Source organism: Phaseolus vulgaris, chromosome 10, assembly GCF_000499845.2.
Source record: "Phaseolus vulgaris cultivar G19833 chromosome 10, P. vulgaris v2.0, whole genome shotgun sequence".
In the NCBI taxonomy this organism is placed as follows: Eukaryota; Viridiplantae; Streptophyta; class Magnoliopsida; order Fabales; family Fabaceae; genus Phaseolus; species Phaseolus vulgaris.
Window position 1 is genome coordinate 6,047,757 of NC_023750.2, and position 24,712 is coordinate 6,072,468.

Below are 24,712 nucleotides of genomic sequence, written 5' to 3' on the forward strand. Positions count from 1 at the left end.
CAACAAAACTAAACCAAATTGAACATGTGCCGATTTAATTCAACTGAAACTCACCAGTAAAGCATGTGTCTACTGGTTTAATCAATACCCATTTTGTTCCGTGTGTATACTCCATGGGAATGCTTATCTCCTCTTCCTTGAATCATGCGCCCAAGAAATTAATTAGAACAATGCAAACTAACTAAGAAACCAAAGTTTAAGTTAAGGAAGACTCTCAATCATGCGTTCAAGTACAACCTCTTACAAAAACCAGTTTTCCAGGAGATTAGACAATAAAAGTAACTGCTATAGAGAATTAAAAATCGGAACTGTATTGAACAAAACCTCATAACTCAATGGGGAATTACAAAAGAAACAACCAAAAAGGTTTAGCCTTCCATGCGGAGGCAAAACAAAAGAATCACAAATAAGAAAAGAAACTAAGAAAACCCTATGAAGCTCTCCTATTTCTACTTGATGCTTGTGTCCTTTTATAGGCTTTTCTGCTCCAAGGATCTTGGGAAAATATTGTAGTTTATATTTTGTTAACAGTTTCCAACTTTCCAGAATTCTTGTATTTTGTAGAAGATTTGCTTCCAATTTTGTTTTTGAGATATTGTAGATTTTATTTTCTCTTTCTTCTCCTTGGAATTTGTTTCCTGTTTTGGTTCAAGAAGCAACTTGGACTTTTTGCATATTTGGCCCATTCACAAAGGTAGATGCTTCCTCCGGATAATTTACTCTAAAAACACAAAGTTAACAATAATAAACAATGGATTTATTTATTATTATAGTTCAATAATCCATGATTAAAGCTATTGAGTGTGAATAAATATATGCTCATCAGAAAGCTTTGCATGGTAGTAAGTTCTTTCATTGCTTGGATTTAACCCACTTGATTAGTGATTAAGCCTGTGTGTGCCTACAGGCAATGAGTGTTTTATCACTCAGAAAATTTATGTTAAACTAAGGTGAAGATTGATTTAGTAAAATCTTGTTAAAAGGTTGCTAGGTTGTCTAATATGTAGACTATCTAATAGTCAAGAGAATTTAGTGGTACAAGACTGTCTATCTTGACCAATTCATTTGTCTATCTTTAAAGCATCAAATGGTGTCAAAGTGTCTACTCAACATTAGTTGTACTTCCTTTGTTTAATATAAGAAAGTTTGACCAGTTTGACGTTTTGAGCTCATTAATGAAACATTGTTCATGTGTCTTCTCTAACCGTTTAGGGGTGATATACATAAGTTAGTTTTGACTGTTATTTTCTATATAAATAGGACCTTGTATGAACTGTTGTAACTAACCTAGAGTTAAGAGTTCACTAAAAGAAACTTTGAGTTATAATCTTTGTTATAGCGAATTTTTGTTTGTGGATGTGGATTAAAGTTAGTTAAAACTTCAACTGAATCACGTCAAATTTCTCTATATGTTTTCTTCGTTATTTTTTTTTTTAACTATTTAATTGTTCTTATGGGTTTTTTGTTATCGTTTTTACTCATTTATGTTAGTAGATGTTCTAATGGGTTTGTGAGTTATTCCCTAACAAGATGGATGTTCACATTTTGGTGTAAGTATAGTATGAGTGTTGAGTTATGAAATGTATCGATGAGATATTCAAACTTTATTAAACTATAAAAGAGTGTATCAAGTGATGAAAAGTTTATGGAAGTTCCTATCACCTATTAAGGTGTCGAGTCATCGAGATTTCATAGACGTGCAACGAGTTACCCTACCATATGTGGGTTACTAGTTTGAATTAAAATTATAGAACAATATACCCTCAAATATATGACATGTAATATTCTCATTTATTTAAACTCAATTCAATTTTCTAAAAATATAATCTTATAGTTTTATAGTACTTTGTATGATTCTTTGATGTCTTTACTGTAAGTAACAACGAATATGTATGAATAGTTTTATTAAATCAATATTTTTCCTTTATAAACTATATGTTAGATTATATTACTTGTTGGTAGCTTATCTTATTAATTTTAATTTGTAGTTATTATATGACAGATAATTATGTGTTGACACGAAAGCACTAATATAAAATATTCTAAGAATAAGGTGTAGAGACGAGTCCTCTTATAATATTTAAAAAATTATAATTATATTATATTATATTATTTAATTTTTTATAATAACAATAGTAAGATGTAATTTTATTAACTTAAATATAAATGAACTTCAATTAATTTTATGATATTTAAGATTATTATCACAAAAGAGCTTAAACATAATACCATCCCTCTCAAAAGTATGTAAGAAGTAAATTTAGAAAATGTAATTATTTATTTTATGAAATACAAAAAATATTAAATAAAATTTATTAACATCCTTATTTGTATATAATTAATTATTTTTTTTTTATATTTAAGTTCGTATTAAATTGGTAGAAAGACTATTTTAAATAACATTGCAAATAATAAAAGCAAGAACCTTAAAGATAAAAAATCAAAACACAAATTATTAAACATAATGATTAAAAGTGTCTTTTAGTCAATTTTTAAATTATAATTAAATTTTATACTTATAAATCTAGTATGTAATTTAAATTCAATTTACGATCCATAATTTTTATATTATTATGAATTTTAATACATCTACAATTATGGTCAAAATTATATAATTATGAGAAATGATTTAATTACATTTTATTTTAATTTTGATATATTGTTACGGAAAGTACAAGTTATTTCCCTTTAATATCAACTGAGATAGAAATTTTAAAAATTTCTTTAAATAAATTTTATTATTTATTATTTAATGCTTCACAAACTTATTCAGGTAAATAAAATAAAACTGTTACATTAAGGGATTATTTCCTACTATTTATTTATTTATTTTTTTCATTTTCTATATTTTACTTTATAATTAAAATGCCTCACTTTCCTTATTTTTTAATTTGCTCCTTGCGTTCAAAAATTTGTAAAGAAAATATTGAAAACAACTTTTATTTTTATTTTCTATTTCTTCAACAAATTTTTTAAAAAAAAGAGATAAAAAATAAAATAACATTTTTATAATAAAAAATTGAAAACAGAAAACAGAAACCAAGTAAATGCTCCACATCTTGCTACAATTTCTCACAGCTATTTCTTCAATGCAAGAACAGTTCATCACTGCTAAAACTCACAGCAGCAAAACTCAAATTCTCATGCTATTTTAAAGTTTCAATCATAATGCCCAACCCTGTTTGTATTTGCCAATGGAAAAGGGAAAACACCAAAAATAAAATAAAAACATTATATTTCCACATAAAAGTATGAAAAAATACATTAAAAATCACAAAGTAATTCTATTTTTGACATGTCATAAATATTTTACAATATTTACATATATTTATATTATATACAAACATTATGTTAATATTTACATTTTTAATTATTATTAAATAAATAAACAATTATAAATATATCAAAATAATAAATTATTAATAATAATAAAATTATCTCAACTTTTTTCTTCTTTCACTTCATCCCAACATTCTCCCTTTCTACTTATTTATTACATTCTTTCCTATCTTCTATTTTTTTTTTCACTTGCTCTTTAAAGCATAAGTAATTTTAGAAAATTTCTTCCTGCACCTCCATACTTTTGATAAAAAAAATCATATTTACCCTTAATAAAATTAAAATTTAAGTCTAAGTCCTACACCCTCTATCATCTTCTTCATTCCAATACAAGTAGTAAGTAGTATTACGAACATTTTCTAGATTCAGAAATAACTTTCAAATTGTATAATTCAAAATATATTAACTCTAAATTCAGCAATTCAAAAACTACTTTTTAGATTCAATTCAAAAATGACTTTTAAATTATAAAATTCGAAAATTAACTTTGTATTTTCAATTATAGAATTTAGAAGTCATTGTATTCCTGAATTCTATAATTCATAACACAAAGTTCACTTCTAAATTGTACAATTCGAAATACAAAAAGTTGACTTCTAAATTCTACAGAAACCATTTTCAGGATTTAAAAATAACTTCCGAATTGTAAAATTCAGAAGCCAATTATGAATTCTCCAATTTGAAAGTCTTTTCTGAATCCAGAAAATGACTCAAATAGTAAAATTCGGAATACAAATTCAAAAGAGTATTTTTGAAATTTCAATAATTATGGAGGTGCAGGAAGAAACATTGGAGGCAGGAAGAAATTGCCTTCATTTTAACATGCAATGCAGGTTGAGAAAACTCATTTTATAAGAAAAGTGCACCGTTTGTAATAAATCTAAATCCTTTTCTATCTGGTATAAGCTAACCCTCTAGACATAATTGATTACATTAACATCACAAACAAATACAAAATATATAAAAATAAGTGTACAAAGCAAACTTAACATTGTTCATCCAAGAGGTCCAAGAGATTGAAACCATAAAATCTAGGCAAATGCTTCCTACACCCAATCATTTTTAACCTGCACCCAACAAATTTTTTTAATTTCCAAAAATACCCTTAATTCTGGAAATAAAAATCCGGAATTGAAAATAATATATTCTGGAAAAATATTGAGTTTCAGAAATAAAAATCCAGAAAAAAAATTAAAATTCTATTTCAGACAAAAAAATCCGGAATTGAAAAATAATATATTCCAAAAAAAAAATACAGAAAAGAAATTATTGTGTTTTGGAAATGAAAAGTCGGAAACAAAAATGAAAAACTCATTCCGGATAAAATAATCCAAAATATAAAATTTCGTTTCGGAAAAAAATCTGGAACACATATTTCGGAAATTTTTTTAAGGACAGTTTCATCTTTTCTGCTGGAATTGGGTGCAGTAATATGGTGCAGGAAGCAATTGCCTAAAATCTAAGGCACCAACTTATACCCTTCTATCTCTATTTAATGATTTAGTAACCACAACAAAAAAATGATTCATACAAGGCTTCTTCTTCCTGCACCCCCCACAATTTTCTAAATCCCAAAACTGGTCTTGACCTTTTATTCGAAAAAGGACACTGTGGTTATTGGAAATACAGATTCATCAATTCGAACCTGAATATTTTTTTTTGGATGAAGAGGTGTTTAACAGATTGATAGATCCAAGATGTTTTTTTTTTTAATTATGGATTTCTGAATCTAAAATGCATACTTCTGTTATGGATTGGTGGATCCGTAATGTTTTTTTTAATGATGGACTTTTGAATGTGAAATGCATATTTTGAATTACGGATTGGTAGATCCGAAATTTAACCGAAAGTGCGAATCCGAAAATTTTCTGGATTTCATAATCCGGAATGCAAAAAAATAAATACAGTTCAAGTGCATTTTAGGGTTTTTAAATAAAAATAGGGACAGTTTAGTCTTTGCATAACATTGTGGGGTGCAGGAAGAAAAATGTGGGGGTGCAGGAAGAAACTGTCTTCATACAATCTAATAACACCCTTTTTGAGTTATAAAAAAGTAAAACAAAATCAATTAGCCGCATAAACTATGGGACATAAATCACCTGGCACCAAAGGCAAATATGAAAAACATGAAATGAGAAGAAATACTATACTAAAAAGACCTCTGCCACATTTCAGTTAAACCAATGACAACAAATTGCTCGAATTCTGGTATGCTACAAATGATCATTCTGACATTTCACTCGCTGTTATTTTGTGAAAATTTTGTACATTTAAAGAATTGAAGCTTGAGGCGTATTATAAAAAAGGCTACAATGGTCGGTTACCATATTTCAGCTTCAGCTTAATTTAACTGCAGAAAACAGATCAATATCAAAAACAAATCTGAGTATATATCAAGCATAATGGCGATCAAGTGATAACCAAATTAAAAAAAAAAAAAGACCAAATATGGTGGTTTTTAATGGATTGGAGAATAGAAACTCAAGTATTGAACAATATTATTAAAGCTGGTTATTGAAACTGCAGGATTTTAGGTACAGAGAGGAAAGAATGGAGACTAAATATCAAGAGATTGATGTTGACTTGATTCTATGTAATGTATTTACAAAGTATTTATGGGTGAGTAAAATTTAGCATATTAACCTATGTTTACACTAATCATAATCCTATTTAATTTTGGGAAACTGATCATGATGTAAGAAAATATGTTAACCAATCGTAAGAGATGATGTAAAATAGGAAAAGCAAATAATAATCTAAGCTACTCTTGTGCATTGATATGATATTTTCGTATGCAAACTGATTAACATAAACAGTTAATGGAGCTAGTTCAAGGTATATCAGAGATTCATATTACCTTCAATTGTGTACCCACATAGGATCCAAAGAGAAAAGTTTCTCGCTTCTTGTGCCAGAAGCAGGAGCTCTTGGTGGGGGAGCATGTACAGTAATTGGGAGAACCCATTCCGTTTTCTCCCTTGTCTCAATCAAAAGAGGATGATCATACCTGTGGTTCAAAAAATACATTTATATTTAAATAACCAATGCCACTAACAATTCCATGAAACCTATTTTCTTCATTTGAAGCTGAAATCACGGTTTGTAATACAACAGTAGCTTATGCCTACATGTGAGGTATACTACATGGATCATATGATGTCATTGAATTTGGTTAAAATACAAATGTTTAGAGATATCACATAAATTATGGTTAGTGAAGTGTAGAATAAATATCAATGAAACTAAAGGTTGATCTTTGGCCGTGCTAATTTATGGTTCAAATATCAAAAATAAAGATTAAGAATCACATGGTACATCCACATCAAGAATAAACTGACAATAGGTGGGCTATGAATTGAAAATTAGGTAGGGTGTAGCCAAATATGGCAGTGTGTGGACTGTAGAATGAATTGCTCTCGTGTAAGATCAACCAAAAAGCAGGTGGAGTTAAGGTTGGAACTCATACTTTGTCCAATCTACACGCTTTGGAGTTGTGAAGAATTCAAAGCGGAGAACCCACTGCACAGAAACATGTTGAGTTGAGAAGGACATTGGACCATCCATGGGGATAGAAAAAAGAAAGCTGGTCTGCACCAAATCTGCTACAACCTCATGATGATCACTCTGAACCTAAAAGTATAGTTGAGAACCACAATTATCAGAAGCCAATAATATATTAAAATACATGTATGCTCATGAATTTTCTCTAGTTAGATAATGATCCACTCCTTTTCTCGAGTATTGTAGACAGACACTATCCAAGCAAGTCTTTCAAAAAGTCAATCAGAGATTGGCCCTTGAATAATCATGCATATGGTTAATCAAAAGGCACCACCAAAACAAAATCTACATCATTCCTTCTGAATAACACATTGTAGTAATCAGTGACAAATGGCTTTTAATGATTACATCAAATGGTGCATAGCATTGCGTGGCTATATTGAAACACTGCACTTCATATATAAAAGTGTATATGATTAAATATGGAAATACTTCAAGTGTAATTTGTGCCCACAAAGTCCTATAAAACTTAGAAAAACAACACCAGCTACTATAGTAGCAAAGCCATACGGTAGCAAAAGCTAGGAAGTCAAGTGGCAACAGGAACAAAACACGTACGTAGGTGCAGCATATATGAATTTTGAGATGAATGAATAGACGGCTAGGAAAAAAGTAAAACCCACATCTATCAAAGAAAAGAAGATACAAAAATCACCATGGTGGTTGAGTCAATACAGGTTTAGACCAATGGAGGCTCTACTTAGAAATGAATAAAATCAAAAGATAGCCAGATGAAAAGAGGTAGATTGGAGCTAAAGAAAACTTTAGGAAAACCATTAACAAAGACCTTAATATAAATAGATTTAGTTGATAGTTTTTATTCAACCAATCAGTATTCAACAGAAGCTTCAGTATTAAGAGCTACAAGTAATAGCAAATACCTTTGTGATTGTAGGAGAATTCCTTCTAGAAGGATGCACAAATCGCCGATTTATAGTTTCTGAAGTTTCAAGTGTTATTAATATCTGAAAATAATAATTATGATGATAAATTCAGTTCCAGTGAAACAACCACAAAAAAATGTCTGTTAACTATTACTTTAATCTCAACAGACACAAGGGCAGTCACCTCAAGGCACCTTCTAGCTCCTTCTTCATGCAAGAAGATGAGAGTGCCACCTATCTGTGACAAGAAAGTTGTAGGTAAAAATAATTCCTATATGCACCATGTATCAAACTCTATAATACTTACCACATCACTGAAGTAATAAGTTGAGTCGGAATTTTTAGGATAAAACTTAAGCAAAACTTGATCATCAAGTCGGATATTATAAGACCTTCCTCTAATAAAGCCTTCTGCTGCAGAAAATGCCTGCAAAATATTAGCTTACATGGAATGGGGATTTTCTTTTTTAATTTTGAAGTACAATTCAATATTCAATGTGTCCAAAGCCCATAAAATCATTTAAGAGTAGAAAAATGCATCAATCCATATGATAAAGATTCTACAGCACCAGCTTCAGCTGAAGAGGATGCTCCCACATCTTCTGCAGAAAAAGCCTTTTGCAGCTTCTGTTGCTCATTTGGGGACCCAACAGCAAATAACTTTTGGCTTGACAAGACATCTGTTTTATAAATGAATTAGCATTGCAAATACTTGACTTCAAAGCAAAAAATAAAAGATGAATCGTATCATTCAGAAACTAATAAACCGATACAGTTTTATACTGTTTCAGAATGAGCAGTTTCACACATAAAGACATTCTGCTATAGTTTAATTTTCTCACCAGCAGCAGAATCAGATAATACTTCAGCAACAGACAGCCGAGGAAGTGCCATATTTGAAGATAAACTTGTTCGGAAACCTTCTACAGTAGAAGCATCCCTGGACAATGATCTTGCAGAAGACGATCGCAGTGATAATGAACTTCCAAAGCCTCTGTGTAGGCTCTCTTTCATGGGGTTATAAGAAGAAACAGATGAAATATCATCTCTTGAGCTGTCATAGCCCTCCTCGACTGCATCATAAATATCATTTGCTCTAACCTGTAAAGAAATTATTCCATTTTATCTACAGTACCAGAAAAGAACAGCATGTAATAAGTGAAATGCCAAAAGTTAGATTTATGTGCAACCAGAAATGGGATACAAAATTCCCCAAAAAGAATTTGAAACAAAGTTTTATACAGTTTTGTTAGTAACCAGCTGATAAGCACTTAGGGAACCCACCCCTTAAGAGGTAGTTGTTGAAGAGAACCAAACACTTAAATACTCCATTGAAAATCCCACACCACTTGATATGAGACTTAGGAACCCCATAATACCCAAGTCTCTATCATAGCACCACCACCACCAAGAGTCAACATTTGGATCACACTACAACACTTCACTTGGTAACACTTCACTCAATTTCCCAAATGATCATAACCACCCTCCACCAGTCAAAACTCTTCATAGGCCTTCTTGAGACACCAACAGCTAGATCTGATACAAATCGGGAAGTTAGTGGTTAAGGACTTGAGAGAGGAGAACCAAACATTTAAATATTCTATTGAGCATCTCAAAAGCATCTGATGGTACCCGAGTCCATCCGCCCCCATATTCATATCAATGTAGATGGAGTGCTTCATAGAATTCTAACCTAGCTATGAGTAAGAGATTGTTGAAAGGATTAGTGACAAAATAGGTAATGGAGGATGGTATCGCTCTTGTATCACGTTGAGAAGAGAGAAATCGAGAAGGAATATAATGAATTTTGTGTGTTGGGTACACACATGAGTGTTCTTGTTTCTAATGAAGAAGAGATACAAAATGAGGAACAAAATCAATATCTAATAATGGAAATTTTTTGGTAAGATATTTCTCTATGAAATCATATTATATTTGTTTATGTAATCAAATCATATTAACATACCAACTCGTATCTCTAACACTCCCCATCAAGTTGTGGAACATAGTTATGATGAGACAAGCTTGTTACAAGACCCCCTTGAAAGACTTAGTAAGCACGTCAATTAGTTGTTTGCCAAAGCTAACAAAGTAAATAATGACAACTAGTAGATATTTTCCAGACATTGTCAAAGTAACAATCAATATTCAATATGTTTAGTCCTTTCAAATCATATCTTTAACACTCATCCTCAAGTTTGAACATATCTATCATGAGTCAAGCTTTTAAAATTTAGTTAGAAGGCACTACGGTAAAAAATACTTGTCGAAAAAACATTGGCAGCAAGCAGTTTTCATCAGAAAAACGTCGGCGATAATGGAAAAAATACTAGTAGTACACAGTACATGTCAAAAAACATCAATGGTAAACACTATAAACCCAAAATGAAACTATCAGCGATAAACAATATTCACCAGATAAATGTTGGCAGGAAACAACACTTGCCAAAATGACATTGACGATGGACTATGATAAGGACGATGAACAATGTGTTCAACATGAACAGTGACGGGTAGGGAGAAAAACAAAAACTGAAAAATGTACACAATTTCTAAAATATTTACTCCTATAAGCATTGGGGCCCACATGGAAAAACTTGATGACTCCAGCTATCTTCACTAGCATCAACAAGTTGAGCCTGTTATTAAATCGTATCGACTTCAGCAATTCATTGTTAATCCTACTATACCTCTACAATATCTCCACGACCCAGATCATGATTCTGATCTGTGAATCCTGCATATGAAGTTTGAGAAGTTCAAGATCCAATACTTCTTAATGGCTTCAATTAATGTTATTGAAGTTGATTCTCTCTCACATTATTGGTTCGACCTACTGCTATCAAGTTTGGGACACGGTTAATGAGTATTTTCATCTTCAGACAAAAACACATGCGCTTCATCTTTGTACCGATCTTCATTGTGTATCTGTCAATGGTAAGACGATGCGAGAGTTTTTAACTCACATCAAAACCATTTTAGACAAACTTCCAGGTGTGGGTAACCCTGTTCTGCTTGAAGAGCATGTTGATGCCATCCTTGAAGTTTACCAGTAGAGTATGAATCAATCATTTCTATTAATGAAAACAAGTTTCATACTCCCTTGTCAAATCTCAAGAAACTAAAGAAATTTTACTCAAAGGAATTGTTGGTCTTGATGGTCTTTACTCTTTCCCAGATCTCCAACTTCAAAGGTCCTTTGTTTTGTTGTCTTCTACAACTGATTCTCCTTCAAAAACTGATAGTGTTTTTTATGTTGTTTTGAACCGAACTGTCACACTACATGGCATGTTATTCTTGGTCATCCTAGCTCTATGTTCTTAAATTCATACTTAATCGTTGTAATATTCCTTCAACCAACAAAAATGTTCCTGACTTTTGTTCTTGTTGTATTGAGAAATCCAATAGACTTCCTTCTTCTACCTCTGAAACTGTTTACATAGCCCCTTTGGAATTAATTTTGAATGATCTTTGGGACCCTCACATATTACCTCACATTTTGATTACACTTATTATGTTTTCTTTGTTGATGTGTATTCTAAGTTCACATGGATTTATATTTTTAAATCTAAATCTGAAACTTTCAATTTTTCAACAATTTAAAACCATGGTTGAACTTCAGTTTAACAATCAAATCAAAAGTGTTCATATCCAATTGGGGTGGAGAGTTCAGACCCTTTAATGATTTTCCATCAAGTCATGGTGTCACCCACAGATTAATTTGTCCACACCATCAAAATGGTGTTGTTGAAAGAAAACACACAATGCTGAAACTAGAATTACTCTTCTCCACCATGCTTCTTTGCCTTTGGTGTTTTGGGATTACACTTTCACTACTACAAGGTATCTCATTAACAGAATACCTACTCATTCATTACAGTTTAATATCTCCTTCATGTTGTTGTTTCAGAAGACCCCTGATTATAACTTCTTAAAAACTTTTGGGTGTTCTTTTTTCCTTTTTTATGACCTTGCAATACTTACAAACTTAATTTCAGGTCCCAAGAGTGCTTTTAGGATATCCATCCTCTCAAAAGGGCTATGTTTGTCTTTCTAGTTCTATCAAGATTTACATCTCCAAAGATGTTATCTTCAATGAACAATTTCCCTATAACAATATTTCTCAGCAAAGCCCTGATTATCTCCTGATGCTAGTCACCCTCTTCATGATCATCATCCTTCCTCTATGTCACCCACTCAGCCTCCTCTCTCTCCTCGGCCTATTAATATTCACCCCATGCAAACCAGATCCAAATATGGACAACATAATCCACCTCCTCATCCTTCATTGTTTCTAGCTCATAGTGAACCAAAAGTAGTCAATCAGGCTCTCGCTGATCCAAATTGGTTGTCATCCATGCAGCATGAATGCACTCATGAAGAATCACACATGGGATTTAGTTCCGCTGCCTTCTGATAAAAAATCCATCGCAATAAATGGGTTTATCGCATAAGACAATGCAGATGGGTCACTCAATAAATAAAAAGCCCATCTTATGGCTAAGGGGTTTCATCAAGCTCCTAGATTTGAATTTGATGACACATTATCTGCAAACATCAATCCCACTATTTTTATACTAGTGTATGTGGATGATATCACTTTCTCTCTCAAACAACTTGGCCACTTGGACTATTTCCTGGGCATTGAAATCAAGCAATTACCCAACAAATCGCTTCTCATGACTCAAAGCGAGTACATTCATGATCTTCTTCACAAAACCAACTTGGTTGAAGCTCATTTTTTCTTCTCTTATGGCTTCTTCCAGAAAATTATCTAAAGCAGGTGGGGATTCATTTCAAAATCCTACACTCCACAAATCTGTAGTTTGTGTTCTGCAGTATGCTACTCTTACAAGACCTGAATTAGCCTTGCAGTTAACAAAGTTTGCCAATTCATGGCAACTCCTCTTTATACTCACTGGGTGGAAATCAAGAGAATTCTATGGTACCTTACTCTCATGGTCTTATGAAACATGTGGAAATCAAGAGAATTCTATGCTGATTGGACCTCTGACATTGATGACCGTAGATCCACCTCTGGTTCTGCCAGGACCGACAAACAGCAAGTTATAGTCAGGTCTAGCATGGAGTGCGCTAAACACATGGAAGTTAATGTCTTTTATCTTCATGAAAAAGTTCTCTCCAAACAACTTCAGATCTATCATATTCCAGCCTTGGACCAATGGACAGATTTGCCGACGAAACCTCTTTCTCCAACCAGATTTGTTTTGGTCAAAGACAAACTCAATGTGAGAGACATTTCTCATGCACCTCCACCTTGAGTTTGAGGGGGGCTATTAGGACATATTAGAATAAAAGAATATAAAAGATATTATTTTCTCTGTCTGTATCTTTCTGTAACATTGTTCCCTCTTCAGTTTGTTATTTCCAGCTGTCCCTTTCAGTGAATCTATTTTGGGTTTTTTGGTCTTTTTGCTTTCAAGGGTAGCAACTATAAATGCTCCTATTGTATTCAGCTTTATACATAATAGAAATAATAAAATATCACAACAGTTTCTCTTTTCTCCAAGAATAATTAAAAACAAATAAAGGCATTCTTAAAATAATAGATGGCAATCAAATATAGGCTAAAACACAGATAAGTTTAGTTTACCCAATTAAAAAATATCACCAATAGCATACCCAATCAGCATCTCCATCCATCTCTTTCCAAAATATATCCAGTTGTACAGTAGTTAAGGGAACAATATCTGAAAACGTATAAACACATGGATATATTACTTGTAATGTTCCACTAAACTTCTGATTCAAACTTTTGAAGCTATATGAAATAAAAATGTATAGTTGCAAAAAAACAACAAACTTAATAGTGATATATGCCGTCAACTTTCGTAAACAAGTAAATTCTACCAATAATATCTGATTCTACCAAAGTTTGTTTACCAGACTTGTCATCCCTTTTGTGTTGCAGATTGAAGGGTTGAATTTGAAAAATGCTAATAATACCATGTTGCCATGGACTCGGACCAAAGAGAAAGACAACTTGATACAAAACATGCTTATCACACATGATAGCTAGCTTTTTAGGTCATCATGTAAACAAGACATAATACTTGGCAACAATTACAGAAGCTTAGGCTAAAAAGCAGAAAACAAAGGCCTATCAGGAAAATTAAATCTGACACATATAGCATAAACTATATTTGTTCAACGTCAGCATTCAAAATTTAAAAGAAAAGGTAATTTTTCAAACAGATAGCAATTTTACTTTGTACGAAAGAACATCTTCACATACTCCTTTATAAAATTAATTAATATTGTATACAAACAGAAAATGTAGGCCTCAATAGATTAAGTCAGAAACTATTACAACAGGGTTACAACAGGCCTAAAAGAGACAGAAAGTTAACTACCAAACTAACCATCATCCATTGGAAAGCCACTACTCTTTTGGTTTATCCATATTTGTAACGGAACACGAACTTCCTGTACAAATCAAAGTTAACATACTTGAAAATCTAAAAATACTCAAACCAATACATGTAAAAGGTTGGAATAAAAATCTCCAAAAATAGACATATCCACAACCAGTAAAGCAGGATAAAAGAAAGTGGGATGTATAAGAGCTCAAAACTAAAGAATTATCTAAAATTAAAGACACGGCCATGATTACTAATCAAAAGTGATACCTAAACACAATCATCATCAAAGAGGAAGATGGCGTAGTAAAGGGAAAAAACAGTGCATGTTTACTAGCACTCATCCTGGAAAACAACTACACAAATTAAAAGGGAAAAAATATGAAACACAAGGAATAGCCCTAGCAAATACTTAAGTACAAAAGTAGGATCCAATCCAACAACTCTATGAAAGTTCTCTTAAACCATTGATTCATCACCTAAAACAATCTTTCCTGCTCTTTACCTCTTACCAGCCTTCTTATTCCTAGTAAAGCAGAAACAATCAATAAGCATGTTCACATTCTCTGGACAATCATTTCATTCCACTTACATGCATGTGCCTTGAGATGGCATATTACTGCCTTGGAATTCCTTAAAAAGATGGGAAACCATGCATGTCAAGCTGGAATTTTTAGCTACCCTTTCTTCAATTATTAGCTCCCAATATAACACAAAAGAGTGTTTAAATTAAAAAGGCATAGCACAATTTTCGAACAAGACAAACAAAAACCAAGATATATCATGTTAGGTATCCCACATTAAGTAGAATGAACTACATGATGCGGTACTTAAACCTAGAGGCTCTCCCCCTTAATGGACTAATCTTTTGGGTTGGGTTCTCCTCTTGTATTTAAGTCCTAGCAATTGGTACTTTTACTCTGAGAGTAGGGTCACAAAAAGGCTACCTATAGGCTGGATTAGAGTATAGATTGACTACTAATAGGTGAGTGAAGCCACCAAAGAGAAAAGGGCAACCATCAGTTTACTGTTGATGGAGTAATGCCTGTAATAGATGTCAGTCCTTAAAGAGGAGTGGACAATATTAGGAGTCTCACATTGAGTAGGATGAAGTATTTGAACCTTGAGGTTCTCCCACCTAATAAACTAGTCTTTTTGGACACTCCTTGTGTTGAAGTCCAAACATACTACCATTATAGCTTGCCATAAATAATAACATGAATCGTACAAGATTATGGTTTTAGGTGTAGGCACAAGAATGGTCTTTTATATTATATCTCTAACAGTCCCCTTCACAGCTCATGCAACAGCCCTTTGGACTTGCAGCAGAGATAACGCAGAGGTCTACCAACCTCATGCTATAATTCAACATTTTGTTAGAACAGGAACAAACTCAAGTGAAGAATTATTACGAGATATAACTATTTTTAGGACTTATTTTTAAGAAGCTACTTCTTTTAGCTTTTGAGAAAAGTACTAAAACAGCTTTTATTGAGAGCTTTTTCTCAAAAAGCTTACATAATTATTATAAGTCCTTAAACATGTTTTTAAGCATTTCAAAGAGAAAGAAAAGGAAAGTTTAAACAAACAGGCTCTTGGTCACATGGGCTCTAATACGGTCATGAAGCAACTTTTCCAGAAGCTTTACTTGCTAGGTAAAAAAGCTCATGACTTTCTTCCGTTTCACATCCCAAAAACTGAGCATGAAAATAACACGAAATAAACACTTTTCAGTATAAAGCACAGCAAGTCATTGCAAAACCAACCAAATTAGTAACATCATTTTTGGACTCCGCGTGAGATTGCCCATTTTCAAATATTATCCACCCTCCAGTTATGGCACTTTTAATATAGTACAAATAGCGAATGTTTGAACCCTTGTAAGATGGTGGAATAATGCTAGGCAGCTTTGTTCGCACCACATCTGCAATTAACATCCCACATAATCAACCTTAAATCAAAATATATAACAAATCAGTACTAAAGCATGCAACGTTCAAATTAGTAATCACCAAGCATGTATGCTGGATACCAGAAAAAAAAATTATTTGTTGTTTTGTTTCCTTTTAGAGAATAAATTAGAATGAACATTTTAAAACTTCCTGCAAAATTGAGGGTTTATTATTTAAGTCTATAATTAATAGTTCTGGATCAAATTGCCCATTTGTCCAATTTTAACTTATTTTGCCATCACTTTCCACGTTGCATCAATGCCTAACATCTTTACATAACTCTTTCTTTGATGGTTTCATTACAGGATATAGGTTCTCCTTTATTCCCACTTTCTCTTTTCGTATCAATTATTAGAAGATCCTAATAATATGAGCAAGACCTCTCCCAAATAAGATTGAGATAATTTCATTGATGAAATTTGTCCCAAAATAGCCCAAGACCAAAGAGTCCCGCCTATTGTCTCTTTATTTTATCAGGTCATAAAAACATACTCACGTACTTCAGTTCACATATACCAAGTCCTAACTTCAACAAATCTACAGTGCACTTCATTTTGGTAAAATTAAAACTTTAAAACTCTAGTACATAATTGCGAAACAAAGCAAATATAAAATAACTTATAACTGTGTCATCCCTCAAAACCAAAAGTCATAACTCCAGCAAACAAATAACTTAAAGAAAGCCTATGGCTGAACTAGCACAGCAATCAACACATTTTTAAGGCATGAAAGTTGTGTGGGAAAATAGCATCAGACACTGTTCTACTAGAGGCTATCTCTAACAAAAAATGAAGCAAAATACTTCAGTGTTGTATTGCCCCCGTGAAAATGTATATGGAACAGTTTTACAATCTCTAAAATGCCCATATTAAGAATTTGAGTACCAAAATTCCACATGCATAACCAGACTATGAAGAAAACATATAAGAAGTAACAAAAATGAAGAGAGTCGATAAAAAAAATCAGAATACTTTAGTGTAGAACTTATCATACAGGATTTGGTAGCGCCAGCATTAATAATGTGGTTTGCAACTAGGAGTGGTGTTGAGAACTCCAGAAAAACATGCTCACCTGAAATAATAATAATAACAATAATCATAATAACATCAATGTTATTATATAACTGTTATAGCATCATAGCATTACAACATGGCATTTTCCAATTCCTCCACCAAGGGCATCTTGTGAAGGGAGGCCCTTGTGGCGGAGCCATAAGCCAAACGGTGTCTTATACTGCAGAATTTCCACCATATTCCGCCATCCACCATTGATAACCTTCATACTACAACTACTGCTAATATTAATAAGAGGGTAAAAAATGTTATTGGTCTCCCCAAATATCTCGAAATTCGATTTTAATTCCCATAAAAATTTAATAGGTGTTTTAATCTCTACACATTTTGGTCTCCTCTAGAAGTGCTAGCAATATACCCCACTATCAGTTAAAGTTTATTAAAAACTATAAAACCAAGAGTGACGAAGACTAATTAAGTAATCAGTGAAGAGAGACCCACAAAAAAAATTGTAATTTTTACTAAATTTTAGTCAGTAATACAGATTATGATCAAAAGAGTGTGTTATGTGTTGCTAGCCTTTATCTTAAAAGAAAACCACGTCACTTCAGGTAAGGACTAAAAAAAGTATATATAGGGAGTAGGGAGTAAACCTGAATTTCAAGATATTTTGGCAGAACATAACTTATTTTACCATCATAATAACAATGATGATACAGTAGAAACTATAAATTTTCATCTGGGTGTTAACAAAATAAACAAAACAGCAACTAAAAGAACTCCAACTCCAATTTGACTGTTGTTATTGTACCAACGAACCTCTCCTCTGTTTCGAGCCAGGATAAGGCTTCTGCGTGGCGAACCACTGAGTGTCCAGTTTCTCGATGCCCCTGATCTCAAAACCGAGTCTTTCCATCAGAAACGAGCACCCTTTTGAGGGATTGGAGATCTGGATGGTCACAACGACAGGATCACCGGGCCTGTAAACCTGCCTATCGGTTTCGAGCTTCAGTGTGGGGGAGACAACGGGCGCGACTCCTTCACCCTTCGATGTCGAAGTGGCGTTGTCCACCGCGTGGGAATCTCCGCCTCCGAAAATTGAGAACCTCCCAGAAAACATTGCTGTTTTTTGGGTCCAAGGTGTTTGGTTTTTTGCCTGTGAGAGCGATTCGGGTGAGAGAAAGAGCAATGGGTTTTTTCCAAGGAGGGGGAAAGAGAATTGAAAGGGAAAATTGGGGTTGTGAGAGAGAATTGGGAGGAATGGGGAAGAAGGATATCGCCGGCGATGATCAGAGCAGTGTGTTGAGGTTCTCACACGGGATCTGACCTGAGTCACATGGAAATCCACTGTCCACTATTAGCTGAATATTCAATGTCTAATAAATTCAAAATTAAAAACAAAATAACGATGAGTAATTTTGCATTTTTTATTATTGCACCATCACCCATATGTGTTTTGCATATTATATTTATATCATCTTATTTTATTTTAATAAATTCAAATTTAATACTTATGTTAATTCCAATTTTAGATATATCAAGTCAAATAATATATTATTACTTATCGTAGTTATAATAATATATAATCTATATCAATATATATTTCATTCTATATATAATAGATTCTATTTATCACAATATATAATATGAATACATATTTTATTTAGTGTTATTGCTATATTAGAAAGATATGTATATATAGTTACGTTGGATAAGTGTGGTAGTTTTTTATTATTATTTTCTTTTTTATTATTATAGTTGAGAGTGAGTTTTGTGTTGTGATTTAAAAGCACAACTAAAGTTTAAAAAATAAAAAATATTTGTGTATACTAAAATTGTGGATTTTTTATATTTCTTTTTTATTTAATTTGATATATTTTATTTTATGTCTAAGATCAGGGATGACAATGTTGAGACGAACTGACTTTTTAACTTGTTGTCCTACTTAAATTTGTCTCGTAAAACTTGTAATTAGTGCAGGACAAGTATCAGGTAGGGTGGAACGGGTCAGCCTGCATAATCTGCATATCTTAAAATTTCATTTCAATCCCTAAAAATAATAGGCCAACCAACTGTAATGTCATTCCTCCTACTACATACAGTTCCTGACTTTCGTAGCTAGGATAGTTGTTATATGGGTTATTGGGAAAGCTAGTCAAAATAATCCAATTGTTCAACATTGGAGTTTTTTTATGATTAATAAAATTTCATTAAGATACATTTGTACCTATGATTTTTTTTCAAAAAGTTTTCCTTATGCATCAACTCACATTTCTTATGCAGGTTTGGTCAACCCGACCCACGTTTTGCGAGCCAAATGTAGGATAGGTCAGTCGCATTGTCATCCTTATTTAAGAACTTCAATCTTGTTTTAGAGTGAGTTACCTCGTTGACATCTTTTTTTTAATTTAATAGATTATTTTAAGTTTGAAAGATAACAACATTATTATATACCAAAGTAGAATTCAATATCTATAAGCATTTATCAAGGTAGAGTGGCGTAAGAGTTCCTTCCCCTGCAAATAGCAAGAACTTTCTTTTTCGTTACCAAGGCACACAAGATGTCACTGGTCCAAACAAAATTGTATTGGAAATTTGAACATGATGACTATAATCTTTTGATAAGGTCAATGCTTGACCCTTCCAACAATTGCAGGTAGCCAAAAATTGAGTGCATGGTAAAGATTATCCATCACATTATATTAAGTCTCAACCAAGTTTGTCTTTAAATGTTGAATCATTTTGTAGATAACATGATCCATGTTTCATGTTTTCCATATATTGGTGTTAGTAACTTTAAGTATATCAAGTTTCATCTCCTAAAGCTCCACACACCAATGGAGTTGTGTTGAATTTGAATAGGAAGGTTGAAGTAGTACGCCAATGAGAGGTATTTAACCAAGTTGGAGCAAACACAAAGTTGCAAATGTCATTTAGGTTGAAGCTTTGTCAACATGGCCTCATTCCTTGAGGTAGAAGTTTCCTTTTGGAGTAGGAGTAGATAAATACTTCATTGCTTATAGGCTTTGTCCTAGGCCATTAAGTGTAACATAAAAAAAAATTAATATTTTCATATACAGTAATAGATTGTCTAACAATAAGATATTTATAAGATTGTCTTGTCTAATGAGGGATCTAATAGCATGTTAGATGCTTAGACACTTTAATACATCCTACAACTTTACAACCCACTATTAGAATAAAAAAAATATTTTCTTTGGTTCTACTATCCTCAAAACACAAACTCATATAGTTTCCTGATAAAGAGATCGTATAATGAAAAATCTCCTGAGATTGAGAACTCTCATAAAACAAAGAAATAACACTTTCACATATAGCACAATGAAAACCCATTGGGTATAATGATTACACGTTTACTGTTTATATATATATATATATACCAACAAAATGATTTTGCTTTTTTTTTTGCTTGTTTTACCCTGTTATGCTTCTTCAAATGAACCTATTCTATACCTCTCAAAACTATTAATTTTTGTTTCCTATAATATTTCCAAAAGTTCATCTTCTTAGTACTAGACGCTCAAAATCTTTTCTTCCTGTTAAAACGTGATTTGGAACAGTGTATATGAGATCTTCAAACTAAGATGTTTAAAAACAATCAGAGATTATCACGACAAGTTAGAAAGTCATTTACAAAACTTAATTGGAACGAACTTGTTAAAGAAAAAAAGATTCCAGAACTGTACACAAAAACAGGGGCAAACAGAGTATGTTCGAACTACAATTTATTTCCATTTGATTATTTCAAGAATATTTACATTGTATCTCAATATGTTAGAATTGGTTCAAAACAATTTATTTCTCTAAAATATACTCAAAATCTTCTTTGCTTCCTAAAAGCATTCATTGTTACTAGTTTATCACTTAAGTCAAACCTAATACATATTCAAAGTACGGGGATAACATATTAGACACATTGACAGTCTAATAGGTCATAGACCTTATAGAATATCAATAAAATAATAAAATATATACATATACATGTATAATAGTTAAAATAGTGAGGGATTATCTCATCAAAAAAGAGACAAGTCTGGTAAGAGTAAAAATCTACAAGCATTTAATATTACAGATAAGACAAAATTGACTTGGAAAGACTTGAGTCATAAGGTAAGAATATTCTTATTCTTAATTGTGTCATCTTACTTTTTTACCTTGCCACTTGCTTTTAGCAAATTAGATCAAATTAACTTGAGTCAACACAATAAATACATATTTGTTCTTTATCACATCACTTTATTCCTTACTCATGTTATCTTATCTCTTATGAATATATTGTTTACAAAACCTTTTTATACTAATTTGTGTCATAACAATTTTATTATATTTATGGGTCACGTGATCATGATGTACCTAATTTGATTATATCTCTCCGGATTAAATGAGTAGAAGTTATTATCTTTTATGATTGGAGGGTGGTATTGGGATTACTCATTTATCTTGAATATTCATAGCAGAAGTTATTCCCAATGTTGAAGTTATTCCCAATGTTCTCTTAGTGTTATTCTTAAGTGTTTTCTCCTGATGTTATTTCTAATGTTTTTCCTAATATTATTTTCTGAATTCTCTTTAATTGAATGTTGCAAATCATCTAATGGTTATGTTTCTCTTGCTATTTACTTGTTTAGATATAAGAAGCTTCTTTCAAGTCTTTTAAAAAAAGAAAAATATGATTTATTCATTTATTATTTTTATGCAAATCTTATTTGTATAATATATCTCACTTTCCTATTTTCTCTTTTTGGCATATACAAAACAAATATCAAATTAAAATAGATACGGAAGTTCCACTCATGTTGTTATATTTTTTTCAGTTAATAGTTGGACCACTAATGTACCTGAAAGCTTTTTCACTTTCAAAGGCACATGACATTCTACTATCACCTTTGCCCAAATTTTGGATGTTTCACTAGTACTGAAAGTTCCAGTTATGGTGTCATTTTACCTTTCACCTGCAATATACATGAATTCTTTAATTAGTTTATTTCCCCAATCCAAACAAAAATTATAAATATATATATATATATATATATATATATATATATATATTCAAATATAAAAAGGATTTAGAAAGATCCTTGTAACCTTTAAAACACATTTCCATGGAAAAATATGAAAAGGTCATTGCATTGGTAAGACGATCTTTGTTGTACAAAGTTAACATCTAAAATTTTATAATAAATATTTATCAGATTCAGTGAGTTGTCTAATACCTTGTTAGACGTTGAGATTATCTAACACACTGTTGTCTAATACATCCCACAATTGTATAAATTGCTATTAAAAAGAATAAACATTTTTATTAAGCTTTGTTATCGTCAAAACATAAACTCGTATAATTTTCTGATTAAAGATCATATAATGAGTGTCAATTATAAGACATACTAATTAAATCATCTATTGATACAAATTATGACTCAAACATATAAGGCTTTTCAAGCTCATTTTTATTTCTTTAAACCCGTCTAAATGCATAAGAACGTTGTTTCCCAAAAACTAAATGGGTTTTAAACTAATGATTCTAAGTATAATCAAAACAATTGTGTTTCAATTGAATATTTACTTACTGTACTGGACAGGAGTGCTCAGAGTTTCGATCTAAACACTAGGACATGTTCAGTTCAGTTTTGGGCGAGTATGGTGTGTTGTGTTTGAGCTTTTTAATTCTATTAGTATCGATTGCTATGCACTTGATGAGATAGAGCCCCGAGCTTTGTCCAAACAAGAGAAAAATAAAGTACGGAATATGGCCTCAGTTTCACTAGTTGTTACTTTGTATGAATTTTAATGCAAAGATAGTGTTAGAGTCTTTTAGTAAAACATATGGCTTTACCTTTTAACCATAATGAACTTTATTGTCAGTGGCCATTCTGAAATGTGGTTTATAATACATATTATATGGTTTATTTACTCATCTTGCAGATTTTTATAAGTAGAGAAGGAGGAAACAAAAAAATTTCATCAATTTTGGCTCCTGGCCAGCATGAAGGTTTAGGGTAAGGTGGCTTGTGTAGAAGTTTGTAAAACAATGTTTCATAACTATAAGTCTTGCAAAAAAATTAAGCAATACTATTTAGCAATTTTATAAATTTCTTTTTCATGTTACATTATGCCTGCCTTGATATCTTAACTATCTAGTAATAAGAGAATATTAATCAGTGGTAATAGAAAATATCATTGGTACAATTACACCCAATCAGTCCCTATAAGTATAACTATCTGATGTTCACTTGGATGATAATGATTGATAAGTTACTGCATGTCATTTGTACCAAAAAAAATTCTCTTATTGGACAATTTGAGATTTCATAGTTGCATTGTCTTGATGACTTTTTTATTGCTTACATGAAGTTATGTATGAAAAAAGAAACCTAATTTTGCATAATATTTCCATCTGCATCTTGAGAAAAGCTTCTGATGATGAAAATAATTGATGGGCTTAGCACAATATAAGTTTGCTTTCTAACTCTTATGTAGAGGCATACCACAATACTCTAGCAAACTTTGACTAATGTACTGCTAACTACTACCTATTTAACACTTGAGAGCATATTGACAATATTAACCAAGTTGCAAAAATGTTACTCTTTTGATCTGGTGATTAGTGTCATTTGAATTTTAGATTATGCTTAACATTTTGGTTTTTTGGGTGCTTTTCATGTATCTAAATACAGATACATAGACTCAAATTCATGTTAATTTGTTTTTCATATCTACCAAGAAACTTAATGATTAGGGCATATCATCATGGGGATGGAATCTAAGTGGGCAACACTCAACCTACCATGCTTTGTTTCCAAGACCTTGGATAGTTTATGATGGTATATTCATTTATATTAATTGGTTCTTTACTAAACGTGTATGATCCTTATTAATTAATAATTTTTTTCTTATTCTCAGGTGAGCCAAACCCAAAACTAAAAATATCATGCCGGTAGATATCCCCATTCGTACTACATAATTATAGAGAAAGTCGTCTACCTGCTGCAATTTTTGCTTATGCGATGTGTAATTTTCTTTTACCATTGTTACTTAAATTTGTATGTAAAAGAATAGAAGGGTCAGTTTCCTTGCACTATTGTTTGATATTTTTGTTTTCCTTTTTATTGACACATAATATTATATACTAAATACAAACTAGTTGTTGCACTTTAGTTTTTTAGAGAAAAATTAATTGCATTTTTCTTAGTTTACATCAGTGTAAAATCTACTATTATGTCCTCTTGTATGAAATGACATTTCACCTGTTTATGTTTTGGTCCTCTCTTAAAAAATTGGATTAGATGCATTCTATAAGGTTGTTTTTTATTGTTGCAAATTACCTTCACTTTGACTTGGACTCTTTTCATCCCTTGAAATAAGTTAGATTTTTATTGATAGTTGTCTGGTATTCATAAAAGAATTATGGATTTTTTGGAATTGAGGAGAGGGAAGGAATAACAAAATTGTAGGAAGTCTTTTTTTTGGTATGCCTATTATTTAGAGAACACAAATTATGTAAAGAAATAAAAAAATGAGTGAAAATAAATTATTTAGATGATTAGCATTTGTTTATGTTA

At 31.8% G+C, this 24,712-nt stretch overlaps 1 protein-coding gene across 2 annotated transcripts; it reads right to left on the reverse strand.

The window, feature by feature from the left end:
• Positions 1 to 5,471: 5,471 nt before the first annotated feature.
• LOC137818642 (uncharacterized) lies at positions 5,472 to 18,559 on the reverse strand. Of its 2 annotated transcripts, none has more exons than XM_068622179.1 (13): positions 17,952 to 18,559; positions 17,113 to 17,190; positions 15,934 to 16,091; positions 14,171 to 14,234; positions 13,431 to 13,498; positions 8,627 to 8,885; positions 8,354 to 8,464; positions 8,092 to 8,195; positions 7,969 to 8,022; positions 7,782 to 7,865; positions 6,806 to 6,969; positions 6,197 to 6,346; positions 5,472 to 5,689 (listed from the first exon to the last, which is right to left on the reverse strand). In XM_068622179.1, exons 1-12 carry the CDS (start codon positions 18,250 to 18,252, stop codon positions 6,199 to 6,201), a joined length of 1,593 nt encoding a protein of 530 aa, XP_068478280.1. In that variant the 5' UTR covers positions 18,253 to 18,559; the 3' UTR covers positions 5,472 to 5,689; positions 6,197 to 6,198. The 2 variants fall into 2 exon arrangements, with proteins under 2 accessions (XP_068478280.1, XP_068478279.1); XM_068622178.1 differs by having other exon boundaries at positions 8,092 to 8,198.
• Positions 18,560 to 24,712: the final 6,153 nt, after the last annotated feature.

Excerpts from the sequence above, each read along its gene's own strand:
- LOC137818642 (XM_068622178.1), bottom strand. The coding sequence starts at position 18,252 with ATGTTTTCTGGGAGGTTCTCAATTTTCGGAGGCGGAGATTCCCACGCG. Across the intron at positions 8,199-8,353 it reads ATCCTCTTCAGCTGAAGCTG|CAGAAGGCTTTATTAGAGGA; the intron begins GTGCTGTAGAAT and ends CATTTTCTGCAG. Across the intron at positions 6,970-7,781 it reads ATTCTCCTACAATCACAAAG|GTTCAGAGTGATCATCATGA; the intron begins GTATTTGCTATT and ends CTATACTTTTAG.